General features: G+C 50.0%; 2 protein-coding genes across 3 annotated transcripts; one reads left to right on the top strand and one right to left on the bottom strand.

Moving 5' to 3' along the window:
• The first annotated feature begins 8,530 nt into the window (after positions 1-8,530).
• On the top strand, positions 8,531-13,168 carry Elovl1 (ELOVL fatty acid elongase 1). Of its 2 annotated transcripts, none has more exons than XM_005410653.2 (8): positions 8,531-8,642; positions 10,961-11,020; positions 11,186-11,376; positions 11,563-11,643; positions 11,782-11,838; positions 11,920-12,025; positions 12,104-12,240; positions 12,438-13,168. In XM_005410653.2, the coding sequence occupies exons 2-8, from the start codon at positions 10,975-10,977 to the stop codon at positions 12,657-12,659; spliced, it is 840 nt and encodes a 279-aa protein (XP_005410710.1). In that variant the 5' UTR covers positions 8,531-8,642; positions 10,961-10,974; the 3' UTR covers positions 12,660-13,168. The 2 variants fall into 2 exon arrangements, with proteins under 2 accessions (XP_005410710.1, XP_013363202.1); XM_013507748.1 differs by lacking the exon at positions 8,531-8,642 and adding an exon at positions 10,294-10,395.
• Positions 13,169-13,518: 350 nt separating this feature from the next.
• Cdc20 (cell division cycle 20) lies at positions 13,519-17,412 on the bottom strand. Its single transcript, XM_013507747.1, has 10 exons — positions 16,948-17,412; positions 16,699-16,847; positions 16,523-16,619; positions 16,226-16,354; positions 15,937-16,133; positions 15,727-15,821; positions 15,354-15,582; positions 15,070-15,195; positions 14,075-14,192; positions 13,519-13,756 (listed from the first exon to the last, which is right to left on the bottom strand). The coding sequence occupies exons 1-10, from the start codon at positions 17,126-17,128 to the stop codon at positions 13,578-13,580; spliced, it is 1,500 nt and encodes a 499-aa protein (XP_013363201.1). The 5' UTR covers positions 17,129-17,412; the 3' UTR covers positions 13,519-13,577.
• Positions 17,413-19,031: the final 1,619 nt, after the last annotated feature.

Raw genomic sequence — 19,031 nt, 5'->3', positions numbered from 1 at the left:
GCTTACAGTTTCCTGAGTGTAACAGGCTCTTTCAAACCTTCATTCCTTTATTCCCACTGTTCCTCTACTTTGTTCTATCATTCTGACAAATACCTAATCATCATTGAAAGTTCAGCACACAAGTCTCGCTCTGTGAAGCTTTCTAACATCCTAGTCTAAGCATAACTCAGTGCTACTTCCAGCGGGAAACGTCAATTAACTCCCCCTTTGTGTTCCACTTTTGTGTCTTGTACAAACTTATACTAGCCCTTGCCTCACAGTATTGTCCCTCTGGTTCAAGCACCCTGAACTGTCAGTTTGAATTACAGTTCTACCTGAGAAGTATGCGATTGTTGGCAAGATAACGTGTGTGTCTGGTCCATCATAAACACGACCAATAGTAATGCTATTATTATTTTTATTACGGTTTTACTTTAGAAAGATAATATAAAAATATCATTGTGGTTGAAAGAGCATGTTCTAGTGCCAGATTTCCTGGGTTCAACTCCTAGTCCCAACCACTGTGTGGCCTTGGGCAAGTTAGTTTCCTCTATGCATCTGTTTCCTGTGGGTGACAATGATGGGTATTTCATAGGGTTGCTGTGAGTTTTTAAGTAGTTTTAACATATAGAGAGTGCCTGACAACAAGAGAAGCTCAGTACACATCAGCTATCCCCAGGATAGCAGCTAGAAATTTGCTGTCAGTTATTTGAATAACTGATTGATCAATCCAAAATGTTGCAGCCTCCTTCCCTGTGCAGCTCCCCTGGGCCAGTGTCTCACCCTCTGTGCCAGTTTCATTCCTTACAGTATTTCCCAGCAACTAGTGCAGACCACGTACTAGAACCTTTTTACCTGCCTGACCTGACGAATCAATTTTGAATTTAGTTTTGTGACTTTCTCCCACTTATTTATTCCATATGTTCTTCTCTTAAACTGTGGTTTAGACTTCAATTGTATCATTTTAACTTAAGCCCAAAAGCCCAAATGACGAGCTCTCCCACCTGAAATGTTCCTTTTCATCACTTCTGAATGGTAACTTCGGTCTGTCCAAACCACAGGCAGTTCCACATTCTTCTTACAGTCTGTCCTTTCCTGCTCACAGGTTTCTCTCTGTGTGGCTGTGAGGAGTCCCTTCCTTGCTTCTCTGTGTCTGCTAAATCAGGACCAGATCTTCATGAGTGGCTGTGTGTAATTCACTGACTATCAGAACCAGAGTTCCTTGGTTCCCAGGCTTGCCTCCATTCCCTTCACACTCACCACCAGTCCTTCAGATCTTGTTTTATGGCATCTCCAGTTCTCACCACTGTACTGTGTATGCTTTCAGCTATAGCCGAATTCCCCAGTGGCCAGGTGCTGCCTTGCCCCTCCAGGCATGCCATGCTCTGCCCACTTGGAATATCTGTCTGCTCTCTCCTGCTCTCACCCCCTTATTCACCTGGTAGAAATTTATTCTTCCAATTTAAGTGTCACTTACTCCTGTAAAGTTCCTCCCACCGCCTGCCGTACACTTGACCATTCTCTTTTATATACTTTTAGGATAGCACTCATAATTCTATTACAATTTGTTTCTTATAAGCTCAAAGCCTAGCCTGGCCATTTACCCATTGTTTAATCTTAGGCAAATTACTTTGCTTTGAAGAACATCACGTTTTCTAAGAAGTCTGCCACCTCTGTAAAATGGGATTATGGTACCAACCTCAAAGGGTACCTATAACCCAGCATATTTAAAATTTAATTTAAACTTTTAAGTAGTTGGGGCTGGGGATTTAGCTCAGCGGCAAAGCGCCTGCCTGGCAAGCGCAAGGTCGTGAGTTCAGTTCCCGGTACCGGAGAAAAACCAAAAAAAAAAAAAAAAAAAAACGTTAAACTTTTAAGTAGTTGTCAATTTCTGTAGGATAAAGACCAAGTTCCTAGAAGGGCAGATAAGGTCTAGGGCTTCATAGAAGGGAATAAAATGCTCTTTTTTTTTTTTGGTCTTTTTGGGACAAGGTCTCGCTATGCAGTTCAAGCTGGCCTTGAACTCACTTTGTGGCCCAGGCTGATCTTGAACTTGCAATGATCCTCCTGCCTCAGCCTCCCAGGTGCTGGGATTACAGGTGTGTGCCACCACACCCGGCTACAATGCTATTCTTTTTCTTCCGGTACCAGGAATCAAACTCCTGACCTCGCACTTGCCAGGCAGGCACTGTGCCACTGAGCTAAATCCCCAGCCCCTTATAATGCTATTCTTGTATTCACTGTCCTGACAAATAATTTTTATCTAATAGTGGATTAGACTGTTTTGATATTAACACATAAGGAAACTAGCGTAACCAAAAGCAAAAGAGAGAGAGAGGCACCCAGTTGTATTTTGGTTATGTGAATGGGCTCAGGGGCTCAAATGTCTGAGCTGTTTTTCTCTGCATTTCTTTATTCCACGTCATGATAGCTCATCTCAGGGAAGAACTCTGAGCCAGGTGCAGTGGTACACACCTGTAATCCAGCTACTTACAGGCTGAGGTGGGAGGACCATAAGTTTGGGCCCGCCTGAGCAACTTTTTGAGATCCTGTCTCAAAACAAAAATAAAAAAGGGCTAGAGGTATGTAGTTTAGTGGTAGAGCTCTTGCCAAGCACTGGGTTCAATTCCCATTACTACAAAGAAAAAAAAATCGAATATCCTGGAAAAACTCTGGATTATGGTAAATGCTGTCAGGAATCTGGATTAGGGGGAAGTGGAAGAAGACACCAGGATTAATCAGCTAGTCCACCTGGGGAGGAATCCCTTAAAGGAAATGAAAGCAGGAGGATGGGAAAGTGTCAGAATGCAACTCAAACTAAAGTTAGCACAGTATGCCTTGTGAGGTTTCACATGTATTCAGAGAATCCTTAGTTTTTTTTCTGGAGTCTCGTTTTTTCTCATGCATTTATAGTACTGTTTTTCAGATTGCCTGCTGAATGTGCCTTCTCACCTCAAACTCAGTATGTCTCAAACAGCATTCATTTTTTCCATTCACTCCATCTGAGTTATCCAACTTGGCAGCATGGTATCAGCCTTGGGTCCTCTCTCTGCTCTGTCTCCTCTTCCCTCTCTCCACCATTGGTCTAGGTTAGGCCTTATTATGTCATACCTGTGTCTCTGAGTGGGTCTACACTGGCTTCCCTCCCTTCTTCTCCTCTCCTCTTGACAATACACACAGCCCTTGTTTACCAACTGAGTTAAGGTCCTGCAGCTCGGTGAGCTGGTCGCTAAATGAGGAATTGCATACAGTGTGTACATCACAATATTCCAAACAAAGAAATGGTTAAAGGAAACTCCAACTTGATGACTTTGCTTTTACTTGTGTAACTCTTACATTGCAGTACCATAATGTATAACCAGACATAAAACTACAGCACTATACGATACAGTACAGTCAGCAAAAATGATAGTACTATATAAACAAGGTACACTGTATAAAAGAAAAGGAAAGGCCAGTGGACTGTAAGTCCAAACAGTCATTAAGCAGGTAGACTTATTATAGGAGAAAGATCTATACCTGTTGTTGCCAGGCTTATTTTTCAAAGCATATGGGGATTATATCAACTTTCTACTCAAGCATCTTCAGGACATGCCTATACAAACTAAATTCCTCACATTTATTTATTTATTTATGCCTTTTTTTTTTTTGTACTGGGAATCAGACTCAGGACCTTACGCTTGCCAGGTAGGCACTTGTGCCACCGAGCTATATCCCCAGCCGTTTAGGTCTTTGAGACAGGGTTTCATTCTGCAGTTCAGGCTGCTCTTGAACTCACAGCAACCTTCCTGCCTCAGCCTCCTGAGTACTGGGATTACTTATGGACATGAACCACCATGCCCGGCCTTAAATTCTTCATTTAAAAACAAACAAACAACAAAACCAAAAATACTCAGGTATGATGGTCCATGCCTATAAGCTCAGCATTCAAGAGGCTGAGGCCGGAAGATTGCTGTGAATTTGAAGCCAGCCTGGGCTTCATAGTGAGTTCAAGGCCAGCCTAAATTGCATAGTGAGACCCTATCTCAAAAAAACAAAACAAAACAAAACAAAAACTGTACCTTCTGTATCTTGCTGTCTGTCTTTCTTTCTTCCTGATAGCCTGCTTGGGTTTGTTCCCTAAGAAAGCCTCCCTTTTCTCTTTCCAGAGCTCTTCCTGCAGGTCCTAGCACAGTCTCTCCTTTCCTGAGTTTTGCAGTTCAGCAGACACTAAATGATAACCTATGGTGTATGGCTGTGGCCACCAAGCATGGATCAGGTCTCGTTCCTCACTCTTCCAGATGAGTGGGATTCCAGATAACAGATGAGCATACGTATCAGTCTCTCCTGGCAGCCACATGTCTCCAGCCCTGGCCCCTTCAGCCAGCTTTAGGAAGAGGACATTAGCTACCTGGCTGAGGCCCAGAGATGGGCAGAATGATTAACTGGCAAACCTTCAACCTTATCTTCACTCCTCTGTGCTCATGGGCTCAATCTTCTCATCAGGTCCTCTGTCTGGGTACAGTGTAGGAAGTGCCCTTTGCCTTTAAAGGATGGAAGGAGCCCGCAGGAGGCTGCTTCTGTCTCTCCCTGCTACTCCTCCTGCCTTTTACCTGAGACCTCACTTCCTGATGCTCAGACCTAACTGCCCTATGAGTCCCATGCTCTATTTCCTCCACCGTTCCATCGTTCGTGAAAATGCAGACATACCTTTTTGCATTTCTTCCTCACTGCCACTTCTGGTCCCACTAACATTTAATTTTTGTGCTGAATCACAGAGCCTCAGACAATCATGGGACTTGAGTTAGTAGAGTTCATGCAGGTGGTGGTGCTCAGGCTGGACCCTTGGAGAAAGACATCACTGGTTTGTCTTCTGGGGAGAGGATAGCGCTCCATGGAGAGCAGTGAGTGAAGCATGAGACAGATAGGGTGGGACCGGGGGAAGTTAGCACCTTACTTCCTGTGAACCAGGGAGGATCCATGAAGGAGGTAGAATTTTAGCTGTTGGACTGGATATCCTTTCCTCAAGGCCTTCATCCTTATGAAGCCTGTGGTTTCAGTTTCTCTAGTTTGTCAGCCTGTTTTGTTTGGTTTTCTTTCTACCCAGCCTTCCCTAAACTTTTGCCTCCAAGGCCTTCGCCTAGCTTTCCTGCAGATCCCAACCAGATCCATTTCCTGCACTGTTGGGGACCATGACCCCTCCTGGCCCCAGCAGTGGGGCCATCATCTCAGCCTGCCTACTGCCTGCCAAAAAGTTGATACGCCAGACTTTTACCACTTCCCCACCACCCCTCCTGCTCAGCCAATGCCTCACTTTCTGACTAAGGGGAAGTTTTCACTCTTCAGAGCTCACTATGTAGCCCAGGCTGACCTCAAACTCATGGTGATCCTCCTGCCTTGGCCTCCCAAGTGCTGGGATTACAGCATGTACCACCATGCCTGGCATCACTAGTATTTAAAAATCTCCCCCAAGTTCTGGGCCTGGTGACACATGCCTAGCTTCTTGGAAGGTTGAGGCAGGAGGATTTCAAGTTGGAGGCCAGCCTGGGCAACTCAGTGAGACCTGGTCTCAAAGTAAACAGATAGAAAGGGGTTGGGAGGTAGCATAATGGTAGAGTGCTTGCCCTGGGTTTAACTCCCAGTAACACACAGACACATAGCTGCCCAAATGGTTCTAGTGTACAGCCAGGGCTGAAAAGTATAAACAGAATAAAGTCCAAACCTCTGACCATGGCTACAAGGCTCTTCATAAGCTGACTCCTGCCTACCTTTCCTGCCTTTCCACATCTGCCCCTTGAGCTGGAGTCACCCATACCAACCTGCCACATCTTTTGTTTCTGTGCCCTCATACATATGGTTCCTTCCTATGCCAAGACAGAGCCTCAAATAATCACAATAGAACTAGTTGGGTTCATACAGGTGGTGATTCCCCCTGCCTTCTAGAAAGTGTCCTTTAATGCTCAACTTAGGTGTCATTTCTGTGAAACTCTGAAGAATGAGTTCTCTTGGGCTGGGCATGGTGACACACGCCTGTAATCCCAGCACTTGGGAGGCTGAGGCAGGAGGATTGCCACAGGTCCAAGACGAGCATGGACTACAAAGTAAGACTCTAATGAAAGAAAAACAAAAACAAAAGAATTAACCCTCCTCCAGGGTTAAAGCAGCTCTTTACCCTCAATGCTTTCATAACCCTCTGGATTTGTCTCTAGTGCAGTACTTACCACATGCTACTATAATTGTTCATTTATGTCTTCTCCACTAGACTGTGTTTTGGAGGAACTTCAGCGCCATGAAGATATCATTTGGTAGGACCTGGCTCTATATCATATCTGAAGATGCTTTAGTTTAGGATCAGGATAAGAACTGAACAAGGTACTTTGCACATATTCATTTAATTAGTCAACATGTCCTGAGGGCTTGCTGGGGTCATTTATCAATGTGGTCCAGGTGAATCAATTAATAGTTTCCTGTTACTACTGTATTTGGTCTCTGAGGCAATTTCATCATCTATAATAGTCTTTGTAGTGGAGTCTGTGCTTTGTACACAGTGTGTAGGAGATATCTGTTACACTCACGCACATACAAGTATGTACCTTAATATACTAGGTGGTTTCCTCTCCTGGCCTATTAAATGTTGTGAGACAATGCTAAGTGCTTTACTTGGTTTATCTCCTTTAGTTGTCACAATAATTTTATGGGACAGTTACTATTACTGTTCCCATTTTATAGAGGTCGCACAAGTTATATAAGGTCACATAGCTACTCATTAAAACATTTAAACTTAGGACTTTGCAGTCAAGTATGGCCTCAAGGCCACTAGAGTATTCCTGGAAGACATGAAACCTTTAATAAATATTGATTGACTCAATAAATACTGCTCAAGAGGGAAGTGAAATAACCTTCAAACTTTGTCTTTATTTTGGGTCCCTTGATCTCTTTTCTTTCTCACACTGTTTCATTCACACTAACATCCACTCAGTACGCTGTAGAAGATCAGCTGCTGTCAGATATAGACTAAAATATGGCCCTTGCTGAGAGAGCTCATAGTTGGGGGCAGTGACTTACTGCCTGAGAGCCCTGCTGTGCCTTGTGTTGAACCAGGGTAAGGACTGAGGGTTGGGGGATGGCAAAAGACGCTGACCCCCTTGGGAGATGCTTAATGCTCAGGCTGTGGCCCAGGACAGTGACACTGGTAGGATGAAAGGAATAGGTAGGAACTGGATCAGGTAGGGGCTTAGCATGCAATGCTAAAGGGACTGAGCTTTTGAGCTGGATTCTTTTCCCATTTCCTTTCAAGGGCAGGTACTAATGGGCTGGATCAGAGCTGTAGTTTGGCTCTGACTTCTTCCTTAAGCTCTAGGATGAAACTATGTCCCACCATTTATGCACATATTATTCCTCCCAGCCACTACCTCTTCTGAATCCCCTCACTCTGTCTGCCCTCACACCATCCCATCCTACCAGCGGTTATTGGATCACTGTATGCAAAGCACTGTTCCAGGAGCTGCTGGAAGTAGAGGTTTCACTTCACAGAAACCTGGTCCTTGCCCCCAGAGTTCAGTCTAGTTGGTAGATACATGGAGGTAAGGGCAGGGCAATCGAGAATTGACAACTAAATACTACACCTGGAGGAAACCTCCACATCACCTCTGGCAAGCCTACCTGTTTCCTCCTTTGCTCTTCTGTTGTCTCTCTCCCATCTCCCTGCAGCACCCTCAGCACCTAAGCTCCGAGTGCAGGGAAGAGGTCACTAGAATTTAATACAGTCTTGGACATTGTAGGCGGTCAATAAGTGATGGATGAATGATACAAGCCCGATTATAGCCTCCTTTAAAATCTTCAGTTTCTCTTCTGCTTCTGGAATAAAAATCAGACTGCCCCATTTGGCCTTCAAGACCTGCTACATTCAGCCACAATCAACAGCCTCAACTCCTTTTTTCTTTTTCATTACTTTGAAGGCCAGTTAGCCAGTGATTCACTGTTCTTGCCCGGGCCACTGGTATTCTCCCACCTCCTTCTCCGTGGAAGGCTATCCTCTCCCGGAGGCAGCTCTTAAATGCTGAGGCACAACCAATTTTATAGGTTGAGAGCGGAGGCAACGGTGGCCAGCTGCTCCCTCCGGCTAAGTCCTCCCAGCCACCCTTCAGCCCTTCGCACGCAGCTGGCCCTCTCTGTCCCTGGCCTGGCCTTGCTCGCCTCGCTGGAGAGGGGTCTCTTTGAGGGAGGCCTCAACCCTGGAACGTCCCCCGAGGCCTAGGTTGGGCTGCTTCAGACAGCAGATGCGTGGGTCCTGTTGGTGGACCGGTCATAGGGCGGACAGTAGGTTCATCGAAGGCTGGGCGTCAGGGAGAAGCAGGGTGCTCCCCAGACAGAGCAGGCCGCAACCACCCGGTCCCGCAGCCGGAGAGATGGGAGGGAAAGGGTGGGGAGCCGGGGCTGGGCCGCTTCCTGCCCCGGGATCGCGTGGCCCGCCCCTGCCCCCGCCCCCGCGGCCGAGCAGCGCTGGACTGCCCTTCTCCTCGGCCGGCCGCCCAATCAGCAGGCGCCCCCCCGCCGGCCCGCCCCCGCCCCCCGGTGACAGAAAGTCGGCCCAGCAGATGAGGAAGTGGCAGGCAGGCTGGCCCGGGGACTCGTCTGGCCCTGCTCCTCCGAGCCCTCCGCCGCTGCCCTCCTGGTCCCCGCTGGTGAGTGTGGCTCTTCCACGGCTCCCCACGTGCCGGCGCCCCCTGCCTAGCTGGCCCGGCAGGCCCTGCCCGCCCTGCCCTACCCTGCCCTGCCCTGCCCTGCCCTGCCCAGCCCATCGCAGGCAGTGGGCGAGGCTGTTCGGGGGCGAGTGGGTGGGAGGTCCCAGTTCCTGGGGCCTGGCCTTGCCAACCCCTACCCCCGCCACCTCCGCTTGCTCTCAACGAGGCCTTTCTCCACCACCCGCTCTCCCTGCCCCTGTCCATCCTCTCCTCTCTCCTCCCTTCCCCTTCCCTTTCCTTTGCCGGTGTCCTTTTCCCTTCCATCCATTTTAAAAAGGAAGAAACCGGCTGAGCACCCCCGTGGGGGACACACCCGGACTTCCTCGACCTTGGGGATCAGTTTTTCCCCCAAGCCTCGAGTCGCTCCTGACCTCCAGGGTGCCTGTGTGCCTGTGGGGTGAACTTGGGGGTAGTGGTTGAGAGAGATAAGGAGCTAGCTCACGTGTGGCAGGGGAACTGTGTGTTCACGCCTAAGCGCTAGGCCCTACTGCCAACAAGAAACGAGCAGTCACCCGCCAAAAGAGGACCGTGTGTGACCGAGGGAGATGCGAACCTGTTTCTGGTGTGAGTGATCAGATGTTCTCGCTCTTGGTGGCTCACACCTGTGAGTAACCTGGATGCGTAACTTCAGCAGGTGTGGGCCTGAGCATGAGAGCACTATGGGTTTGCACAGAGTCCCGCAGGACCTGTGTGAGTGCAGTCCCAAGCCTTTCATAAAGTTTGGGAAGCGTGCATGTCGGAATCCATGGAGGTCAGTTTGGGTGGTGTGTCAGGCTCGGCAAGCCAGCAGAAGTGTGTGGATGTGTGCTAGCCCTTAGTGTGGTGCATGCGTTGTTGGGTCCAGAGCGGTGTGACAGACACGTATGTGCAAGTGTGCTGGTGTGTGTGTCTGCGGCAGGGCTTGGGGCATTGTTGTGGTGCATCTGAAGGGTGGGATGATGAGGTGTGAGGGAGCCCTTGGGATATGAGTGCCTGAGGGCATGAGCAGCCTCTGCTGGACATGTCAGAAGGTGCACAGTACAGGTTGTTTCCTTGGAAGGGACTGAGAGCACCTGTCGCCCCTGCTGTGGGGCGATTGCCTGGAGTCCCCTCTTGGACAGGGTCAGAGTCTCAAGCTCTCCTAGGTGTAGGCAGAGATTTTTATGTCCCAGTGAGCCCTCCCTGACCCTCCTACTGACTGTGGGAGAGAGGGCCTAGCCCATTAGGAAATTACTGAGACCTCCCCCACTTTGCACCTCCTCACTTGCCACTGGCTTCCTTGCCCCTTCCTGGGAAGAAAAGGTGCTTGTAGCTATTCTGAAGTAGGACAGACAGAATTCGTGTCTGCTCAGGAATGGATGCTAGATGTGAATTTTTGGCATTTCCTTGGACCATCGCTGGGGCCAGTCTGAGGAAGGTTACTGGGGAATCAAGGATCTTAGTTCATATAGCTGATCCAGGGATGTGGGTGGTGCATGTGGGGCTTTACTGGGCTTTCCCAATCTTGGTAGGTCCTGCTTCTCTATGCACTGACCTGTGGCCTGGACCCACCCTCCACCCCATACCCAATACAGAGGGGGCAGGGGCGGGGAAGAGGGCGGGGCTGCTGCCAGATCTAGTCAGACAGGTGGAGCCACTAGGGCAGGAGTCTCTAAGAGCCTGGCTCTTAGAGCAGAGGAAGGGCTCTGCGACAGGAGAGGAGAGGAGGCTGGAGGTGAGAGTCCTGGAAGGTGGAGGGGAGACCTAGGGACAGGAGCGTTTGGCAGGGGAAGAACGCTGGGTCGGTGAGGTTCCAGAAAGGATCCGGGAGATGAGAGTCCTGGCAGGGGAGGATGGATTGAAGGGAGGACTCCCAGGAGAGAAGGACTGCTCTGAGCTGGAGGGTGGGGGTGAGACTTGGTAAGGAAGGGTGTGGAGGTTCATTCTGGAAATGAGTTCTATGCTGGTGAGCTGGGAAGGCTCTGGAAAGAAACCAGGAATTGAGAGTTCTGTCACGGAGTAAGAAGGAAAGACAGGAAGTAAAACTCTGGAGAGGAATAGAGGAGAAAGTGAGGCTTGGAGAGCAAGGGTGGTATGGGAGGCAAGTTCCATGGGTGTAGGTCCCCCTGCCAGGCTGCCTCCTCCCTGAGATTCCACCAGTTCCTTCCTTCCTTTGTGCTTCTGCCCTTTCTCAGTGTGGCATCGGAGTTGTCCGGTTGTGTGTCTTGTCCCTGTGAGTCAGGTGTTGGACGGGGTTGTGCAGTGCACCCTGTCTCATGTCCACCCTCCATGTTCCGCAGAGTCCTTAGCCAGGATGGAGGCTGTCGTCAGCTTGTACCAGGAGATGATGAAGTATGCAGGTAAGATGCTGTCCACCAGCCCTTCCTTCCCTTCTTTCCTGGGATCCCTGGATCTAGGGCTGTGTCCTATGGGGAGAGCCCCTATGGACCCCTCATATCTGCAGACCTGGTGAGCCCCTGTTGAGCCCTGTGACCTTTCTTGACTCCTTTGACACTTATTCACAGATCCTCGGGTCCAGAGCTACCCTTTGATGGGGTCCCCCCTGCTAATGACTTCCATCCTCCTAACCTACGTGTACTTCGTCCTCTCCCTTGGACCTCGAATCATGGCTAATCGGAAGCCCTTCCAACTCCGAGGCTTCATGATTGTTTACAACTTCTCCCTGGTGGCACTGTCCCTCTACATTGTCTACGAGGTGGGCTATGATCCCTAGGTTGTAATTCCTGCCAGCACGATAAGGGTGGTGGGGTTGGGCCAGAGCCTGGCATTCTCTCCTTTCTGGAGAGGTTCAGATCCATTTCTTCCATTTCTTTGGCTAGAGAAGGGGAGGGATGCTTCGAGAGGGGAACTCTGGTGGTTTGATTCATGCACTGCTTCCTAGTTCCTGATGTCTGGCTGGCTGAGTACCTACACCTGGCGCTGTGACCCAGTGGACTATTCCAACAGCCCAGAGGCACTTAGAGTAAGTAGGGGCTGGGGCTAGGTCTTAGGCAACCTGGGTGGATGGGGGCATTTTGGGTATGATCTGTGCTTATGGCCCAGTTTAGGAAGGCTCTTGGAGCAGTATGTGGGGTCCTAAGGCTGCCCTAACTTCTTACAGATGGTTCGAGTAGCCTGGCTTTTCCTCCTTTCCAAATTCATTGAGCTGATGGACACAGTAAGTAGATTTAGGAGATATGAGAATTTGAGAGTGGAGGAAAGGTCTTTGCCTCTGAACCGTTCCCCACTCTTCTCTCAGGTGATCTTTATTCTCCGAAAGAAAGATGGGCAGGTGACTTTCCTACATGTCTTCCATCACTCAGTGCTTCCCTGGAGCTGGTGGTGGGGGGTAAATTTTGCCCCAGGTGAGTGCTAAAGGCCATTGGGGAAGACTCATGAGTGAGTCTCGATTCTCCTGACCCTGTTTTACTGTCCTCTCACAGGAGGAATGGGCTCTTTCCATGCCATGATAAACTCCTCTGTGCATGTTGTCATGTACCTGTACTATGGATTGTCTGCCCTCGGGCCTGTGGCTCAGCCCTACCTTTGGTGGAAAAAGCACATGACAGCCATTCAGCTGGTGAGCGGCCTGCTGGCCTACACCCACCCCCTCTGACACTCCTGGTTGGGATTCTGTCTTTATCCAACCATCTCACCTTTGATCCCACCCCTCCCCACTCATTGTTGGTCTCTCTCTATCCCCTCCCTCTCTCCAATTCCTCATCTCCCCATTTCCAAGTCTTCATCTCTCCTGATCCTTGCCTTTCTTTATCCTAGATCCAGTTTGTCCTGGTCTCACTGCATATCAGCCAGTACTACTTCATGCCCAGCTGCGGCTACCAGTACCCAATCATCATCCACCTCATCTGGATGTATGGCACCATCTTCTTTGTGCTGTTCTCCAACTTCTGGTATCAGTCTTACACCAAAGGCAAGCGGCTGCCCCGTGTACTTCAGCAAAATGGTGCTTCAGGTATCACCAAGGTCAAGGCCAACTGAGAAGCATGGCCTAGCTAGGCGCCCACCTAAGTGCCTCAGGACTGCACCTCGGGCAGCATCCATCAATGTCCTCTCCACTACACCTGTGACCAGGGCGTCTGTGGTCAGGACTGAGCAGGGGACTCACCCTCCTCACAGCTGGTCTACAGGGACCACTGCTTCCGTTCCACTTCTGCCAGCCAGCTCTGGGGGTGTGGCCTCGTTACCCTCTGCCACTCCAGAACTGGAGGCTGAAAGGGCTGGACACTTACTTTCGTCTCCCTGCCTGAAACTTGGGAAAGAAACACTCAGGGCTGGTCCCCACCAGGGTCTTGTGGCCTTTTTCCTCACACTGAAGAGGTCAGCAATAATCTGTCACTATGGACCAAGGCTCCCTCTCCCTCCTCCACTCCACAAGAAGCAGAGAAGCTTCTGGGCCAAAGATCAAGGGTGGGTGGCCTGGGAATGCAAGCTGGAGAGGCTGTGTACTCATTCACTTGTATCTTAATTAAAGTGACAGAGGAAACTACTGCGACTGTGTATGTACATGTGTGAGTGGAGGGGAGGACCCAGGCACACAACCTGCTTTAGTCCTGTCTGTAAACAGGAGGGATGGCGATGTCTCCTTAAGATATTGTTAAGAAGTTCTCTGAGCCAGGCGTGGTGGCGCATGCCTGTAATCCCAGCACTTGGAAGGCTGAGACAGGAGAATCACCTTGAGTTTGAGGCCACCCTTGGCTACATAGCAAGTTCAAGGCCAGCCTGGAATACATGGTGAGATCCTGTCTCAAAAGCAACAAAACAACAACAAGAAGTTCTCTGATCACAGCAGAGAGGCGCCCCTGAGAAGGCTGCTGGGACACAGGCCATGCAAGGAGAAGAAAGGGAGACATGACTTTATTAGAAAAATAAAAAACAACTGAGGTGATGGGTTTATCTTCAACGAATGCCTTGGTGGATAAGGCTGCTTTTAGCTGCACTGGCCTTTTCCCGCTCCCGCCGCCGTGCAGGGTCCAATTCAAAGCAGCGCCATAGCCGCAGGGTCTCATCCGCTGCTGCTGAGGCCACTGTGGCCCCATCTGGACTCATGGTCAGATTCAAGACCCGGGCTGTGTGACCTGGGGAGAGTGAGAGCAGTGCATACGAATGCGCACACACCTACAGCTTTCTGATTGTGATTGAAATATAATTCACATACCATAAAATTAATCCCTTTGAAAAGTACAATTCAGTGGTTTTCAGTGTATGTGTAAAGGTGTGCAACCATTACAACTATCTAATCCAAAAACATTTTTTATCACTTCCCATTACGCTGTCCGCTCAGCCCTTGACAAATACTAATTTGTCTCCCTGTATTTATCTATTCTTGACATTTCGTATACAGAGAGTTATATATGTGGCCTTTTATGTCTGGCCTCTTTCATTTAGCCACCTACCTTTGAGCTCAGCCACCTTGGCCATGGTTGGGTACTTCCAAATAACCAGCTGGTTCTGGGCAAAGCCATGGCCTGAGATGAGCTCCTTGTAGTGCGGAGACCAGAGGATGGAGCATACCTGTGGAGAGAGGCTGGTGTGGGCATGACATGCATCCAGGGGTGCTCGAATCAGAACTGAGTCCATTCTAGTGTTAGGCATTAGACTCAGACTTGAGTGTTAGAATGCTTATAAAAACCCTTTAAGAAACCCTTTAATTCATTTTACAGATTAATCAGAAGGAAGTTCAATAAATTGCCTAAACTACATGCAAATTAGTAGGTGACAGAATTTGAAGGGAGGTCATCTGGCCCTACAGCTTACCTCTAGAGGGAAGGCCTCATGTGGGGGAAATTAGAGGAGAGGAAGATGGAGCAACTGGAGGGAGGCTCATCAGCAAGAGCCTCAAATATCTTTCTAATGGACTTAAATTATACACTGTAGGTGATGAGAAACCATTAAAGGTTTAAGGGGCACAGTACTAACCACTCAGACCAGAGTACAGGACAGAATGGAAGAGAGAGATCCTGAAAGATCAGTGAGGAAGACTGTTGTGGGCCGTCCTTGGGAAGATGAGGCAAAGGGGATGGGACAGATGTGAATGATATTCTAGGGTAGATGAGATAGATCCTCGTGGGAAAGATAAGATTCTAGGAGGCTTTTTAGATTTCCTAGCAGGTTCTGCCATTCTGAAGCAATAAAAATGGAGGCAGAAGAGGGAGAGAAACAAATTTCAGGGAGGCAGGGGAAGTGACAAGTTTAATGTAAGACATGGAGGGGCAGTGGCTAGAGGACGTAAGGTAGGATATAAGCCAGACTTGGAAATAGAGCTCAGGAATGAGAGCCGAGCCAAAAGTTGGGGGTTGGTGGATACACTAGTTTGGACACTGTTGCCCAGGAAGACCACAAACAGTAACAACACATCTGGAGTGAGAGGCTGAAATAGGTAAAAGATTACCTGGGAATGGGCATCCACAGCACTCAGGCAGGCCCCAGAGCAGACATTCCAGATACGAATGTGTCGGTCACTGGTGCCTCCCCCTGTTGCCAGGATATTCGACTGCCAAGGACACCACGCTACAGCCTAGGAGGGATAAAGGCAGGGTCAGAAGATACTCAAGTCAGACAAGGAGCTATAGATCATAGACAAATCTAGTCTAATCTCACTATCCCACTTTTTCTTGATATTCTCCAGGTTATAGCTGAGGGTCTGCAAAGGCCTCAACCCAAGCCCTCTGTTACCTTGACAGCGCCTTGATGCTGGGTGAATGTTTGCAGCGGAACCCAGCCACTCTCTCCAGGAGAACTAGGCCACACATTGACCAAGTTATCGTTGCCACCACTGGCCAAATGTCGTCCATCTGGGGCCCAGCGCAGCCCACACACTTCCTGGCTGTGGCCACTCAGTGTGGCCACATGGTGATCTGCTACCCGAACATCATGGTGGTGGATATGGCCAGAGCGTGAGCCACTGGGGGAGGGAAGAAGAGATTTAATTTTGTGGCAGCACCAAATCTATGCAAGTCAGAGCTGCTTCACTTTAGGTGTATATTCAGGGGCCGAGGTATACAGAAATTAGACTTATTTTGCCATAAGACTAACAAAACTCACTGACCTGGACAGGATATAGCTATTCCAACTTAGAGAGCTCACTCTTGCAGAGTGACTGGTCATGTTTCGGAGCCGTTTCTGCTGTTGAACATCCCACAGCTGGAGAGAGAAGATCACTAAGATTAGAGACTGGGCCTTGGCATTAACATCCTCAAACCGGGCAAGCCCCCTGGGTCTGGGGTCATTAGAGTGGCAGTCCTGGGTTCAGTCTCACCTGCACCTCAGCACTGCTAGTGCCCACAGCCAAGTAGTTGCCCTCTTTGATCCAGGCCACAGAGGATACATAGTCCCCAGGCTGCTCCATTTGCAACAGCTGCAGGATGTCACCAGAGCTTGCACTCCACAAGTACACACTGTTGTCCAGCGCCACAGCTAGTACATTCCCAGAGCTCCAATCCACAAGGTTTAAGTCTGTGCAGAAAGGGAAGAGCATGAGCTTCTTTGTTTGCCTGGTTCCCAGCCCCTCTTTCGCCAACCATGGGCAAGAATAAAGCAGCACTAACAATAGTCATTTCGGATTTCAGGGGCATCCAGGATCCGGTCCGGTAGGGAAGGAATGTAACGGCAGGTCTTTCGACTGGAGCCAGGCGTGGCCTTCTGGCTGTACAGCACTTTCAGTCTGTTCTGGTAGCCTGCAGAATGGAATGGATCTAGATCTTAGGAAAACTGACACCTCCCCTTCCCCTCTGCCTTGCGGGGGAAGAACAGACAGGCGTCTCCCTCAGGGGGAGAGAGGCTGGTGTGGGCATGTCCATCCCAGAGATGGACAGACACAAACCTCCAATAACTCCAGGTCTTACCTTCTGGGGCATTCTGTGGTTTTCCGCTGAGCCGAAGGATCTTGGCTTCCTCCACGTCAAAACCATTTAGGTTCAAAGCCCAGGCTTTCTGATGCTCCTGTCATACACAGGTAATGGTGAGCGGGCTGGCATTCACACACAGGTCCTCGTGCCTTTCGCCCCTCTGGGGAACATACCTTCTTGGTGGGTGTCTGGCTGTTTTCGGGCTGATTCTCCTTGCTCAGGAGGAAGCTGGCCACCTCCATCTGGGAAGCACTGCGATGGGGGATATATCGGTCACCTCCAGGTTTGCTAGGGGTGGTCTGAACCTTGGAATTAGACTTGCCTGGGACAAGGAGAGAGAAGCCAGTCTGACCAGGTTCCCGAGGGAGGAGGCACGAAGGCTGCTCTGTCTTCCCGCTCCTCGTGCCGCCGCCCCCACTCACCCGGAGTTCGGCCCGGGGTCCTGCCCGCGCTGTGGGACCTGTTGGCGGCGCGCATAGGGGAGGGGCCCGGCCCCGAAGCTTCCTTGGCTTTGCGCTGCCAGCGCGCGAGGGGCGCATTGGGGATGGGCGCATCCAGCTGAAGCAGGGAATGCAGGTCACTCTCGAACACGAACTGCGCCATGAGAGCGTCTGGAGGGAGGTCGGGGTCCTTGGAGTCGTTGCTTCCTGAACCCTGGACGGAGAGACCACCGTGCTCGGGGACGGCGCAGGGCTCCTTCCAGAACGGGCTCAGTCAGGGGCCACTCGGCTGCAGCACCCAACCCCGACGGACCCCCGGGCTCAGCACAGCGGTCCTCACAGTATGCGCCCAAGCAGGTTTCAATCCCGACCTGCCTGAGCATGACAAGCCTGGGACGCTTAAACTGTCCGCTCTGAGCGCTTATTGGCTCCTTCAAAACCCAACCGTCGCAACCGTTGCCCTCGCTCATTGGTCTTTACGGCAGAGGGGGCGGGTCTTCCGGGGCAAGTCACGGGTCTCACGAGAGTGCCGCGCAGGGGTGTGATTTGAGGCCGGCCCGGGAGTGGGAATCGGAAAGGGGTGGGGCCTGCGCTGGCTGCTTGTGCGCGCCGGGGTCGCTAGACGTCGTTCCTGCGGGACCCTCACCCTCCGCAAGCTTGCGGAGTCGGGCGCCGGCAGTTAGCTTGGCTGATAGAACAACGCAGAACTCGTTGACTCAAAGCACTTGAACGGAACAGAGAAGGGGCGGGCGGTGGGCGGCCAGGATCGGGCGGCGGACGAGTGGAGACACTGGGTCAGAGCGCACCCGCCGGCCCGGAGCCCTGCTGGAAGGGGAGTAGCTTGCATCTTGCTGGTTTGCAAACTGGAAAAGTATGGTGTATGTGTGGGGCTCCTTAAGGTCAAGGAAAAGAATCAGGATTCAGATCTACCTATCTGGGGAGATAAGGTTCCTATCTGTAGGAAACCCTGGCTTATTGTCATGGGGCTATTTGTGTGTGTGTATTAGACAGGGACTCACTGTAGTCCAGGCTGGCCTGGAACTCCTGGTGATCCTGCCTCAGGTTTACTGGTGTGCCTTACCACGCCCCGCTTCCCTTAGGCTTTAGAGTCGTCAGGGATCTTAGCCTGGTTTACCTGTACCAAAGGGTGCACCCTCCCAATGGGCGTCACGCCTGTGTTTTACACATGATGGAGAAACCGAGGTCCAGGGAAAGAATTGGTCAAAGGTCATAGAAAGAACTTTGTTGGAATCCAGGTCTGACTTCCCATTCAGTAATGCTTTTAAGCCGGGTGTGGTGGCGCAGTCCTGTAATCCCAGCACTTGGAAGGCAGAGGCAGGAGGATTGCTGCAAGTTTGAAGCCCGCTTGGGCTACATAGTCCAAGGCCAGCCTGAACTGCATACTGAGACCCTGCCTCAAAAAGGAAAGAGAAAAGAAGAGAAAAAAATGAAATGCTCTAATACTGACTTGAATAAAAAGTGAATATGTTCCGAGGTGAAGCAGCAATAGTAAAAGTAATGGGTACCATTTATTGACTATCTGTGTTAAAACAGTATACGTGCATTTAAAAAGCTCAGTTATTAATCCCATAAAGTATTTTACCTTTTTTCTTTTTTTTTTTTTGAGACAAGGTCTTGCTATGTAGCTTAGGTGGGCCTTGAACTCAGTATGTAGCCCAGGCTGGCCTTAAACTCATGGTGATCCTCCTGTGTCAGGCTCCCAAGTGCTGGGATTACAGGTGTGCACCACCATACCTGGCTATATCCTCCTTATACTGTGTACAAAAAGAAACTGGGTCAGGATGAGGTTCAAAACTTGAGCAAAGGCTTACAGCCAATAACAAGTACAGTAGTGGAACCAGGATTCAGATATCTGACTAACCTTTGCGACCCCGACAATATGCTATACTGTTTGTTAGGAGAGAGGTTGGAAAAAGCTGGTGTCCAGTCAGCCTCAGATCAACCCCGATGATGACAGAAACATTTGTGCCTGTAAATCCAAACTTAGTATCAGTTCTTGTGACTTTTGACCTTTCATGCTTTCTATTTGCAGTTACCTTGGAAAA

This window comes from Chinchilla lanigera, unplaced genomic scaffold (assembly GCF_000276665.1).
Source record: "Chinchilla lanigera isolate Chin_1 unplaced genomic scaffold, ChiLan1.0 scaffold00136, whole genome shotgun sequence".
Lineage (NCBI taxonomy): Eukaryota > Metazoa > Chordata > Mammalia > Rodentia > Chinchillidae > Chinchilla > Chinchilla lanigera.
Note: the sequence above shows the minus strand (reverse complement) of the source record. Positions and strands in the feature narration are given on the sequence as shown.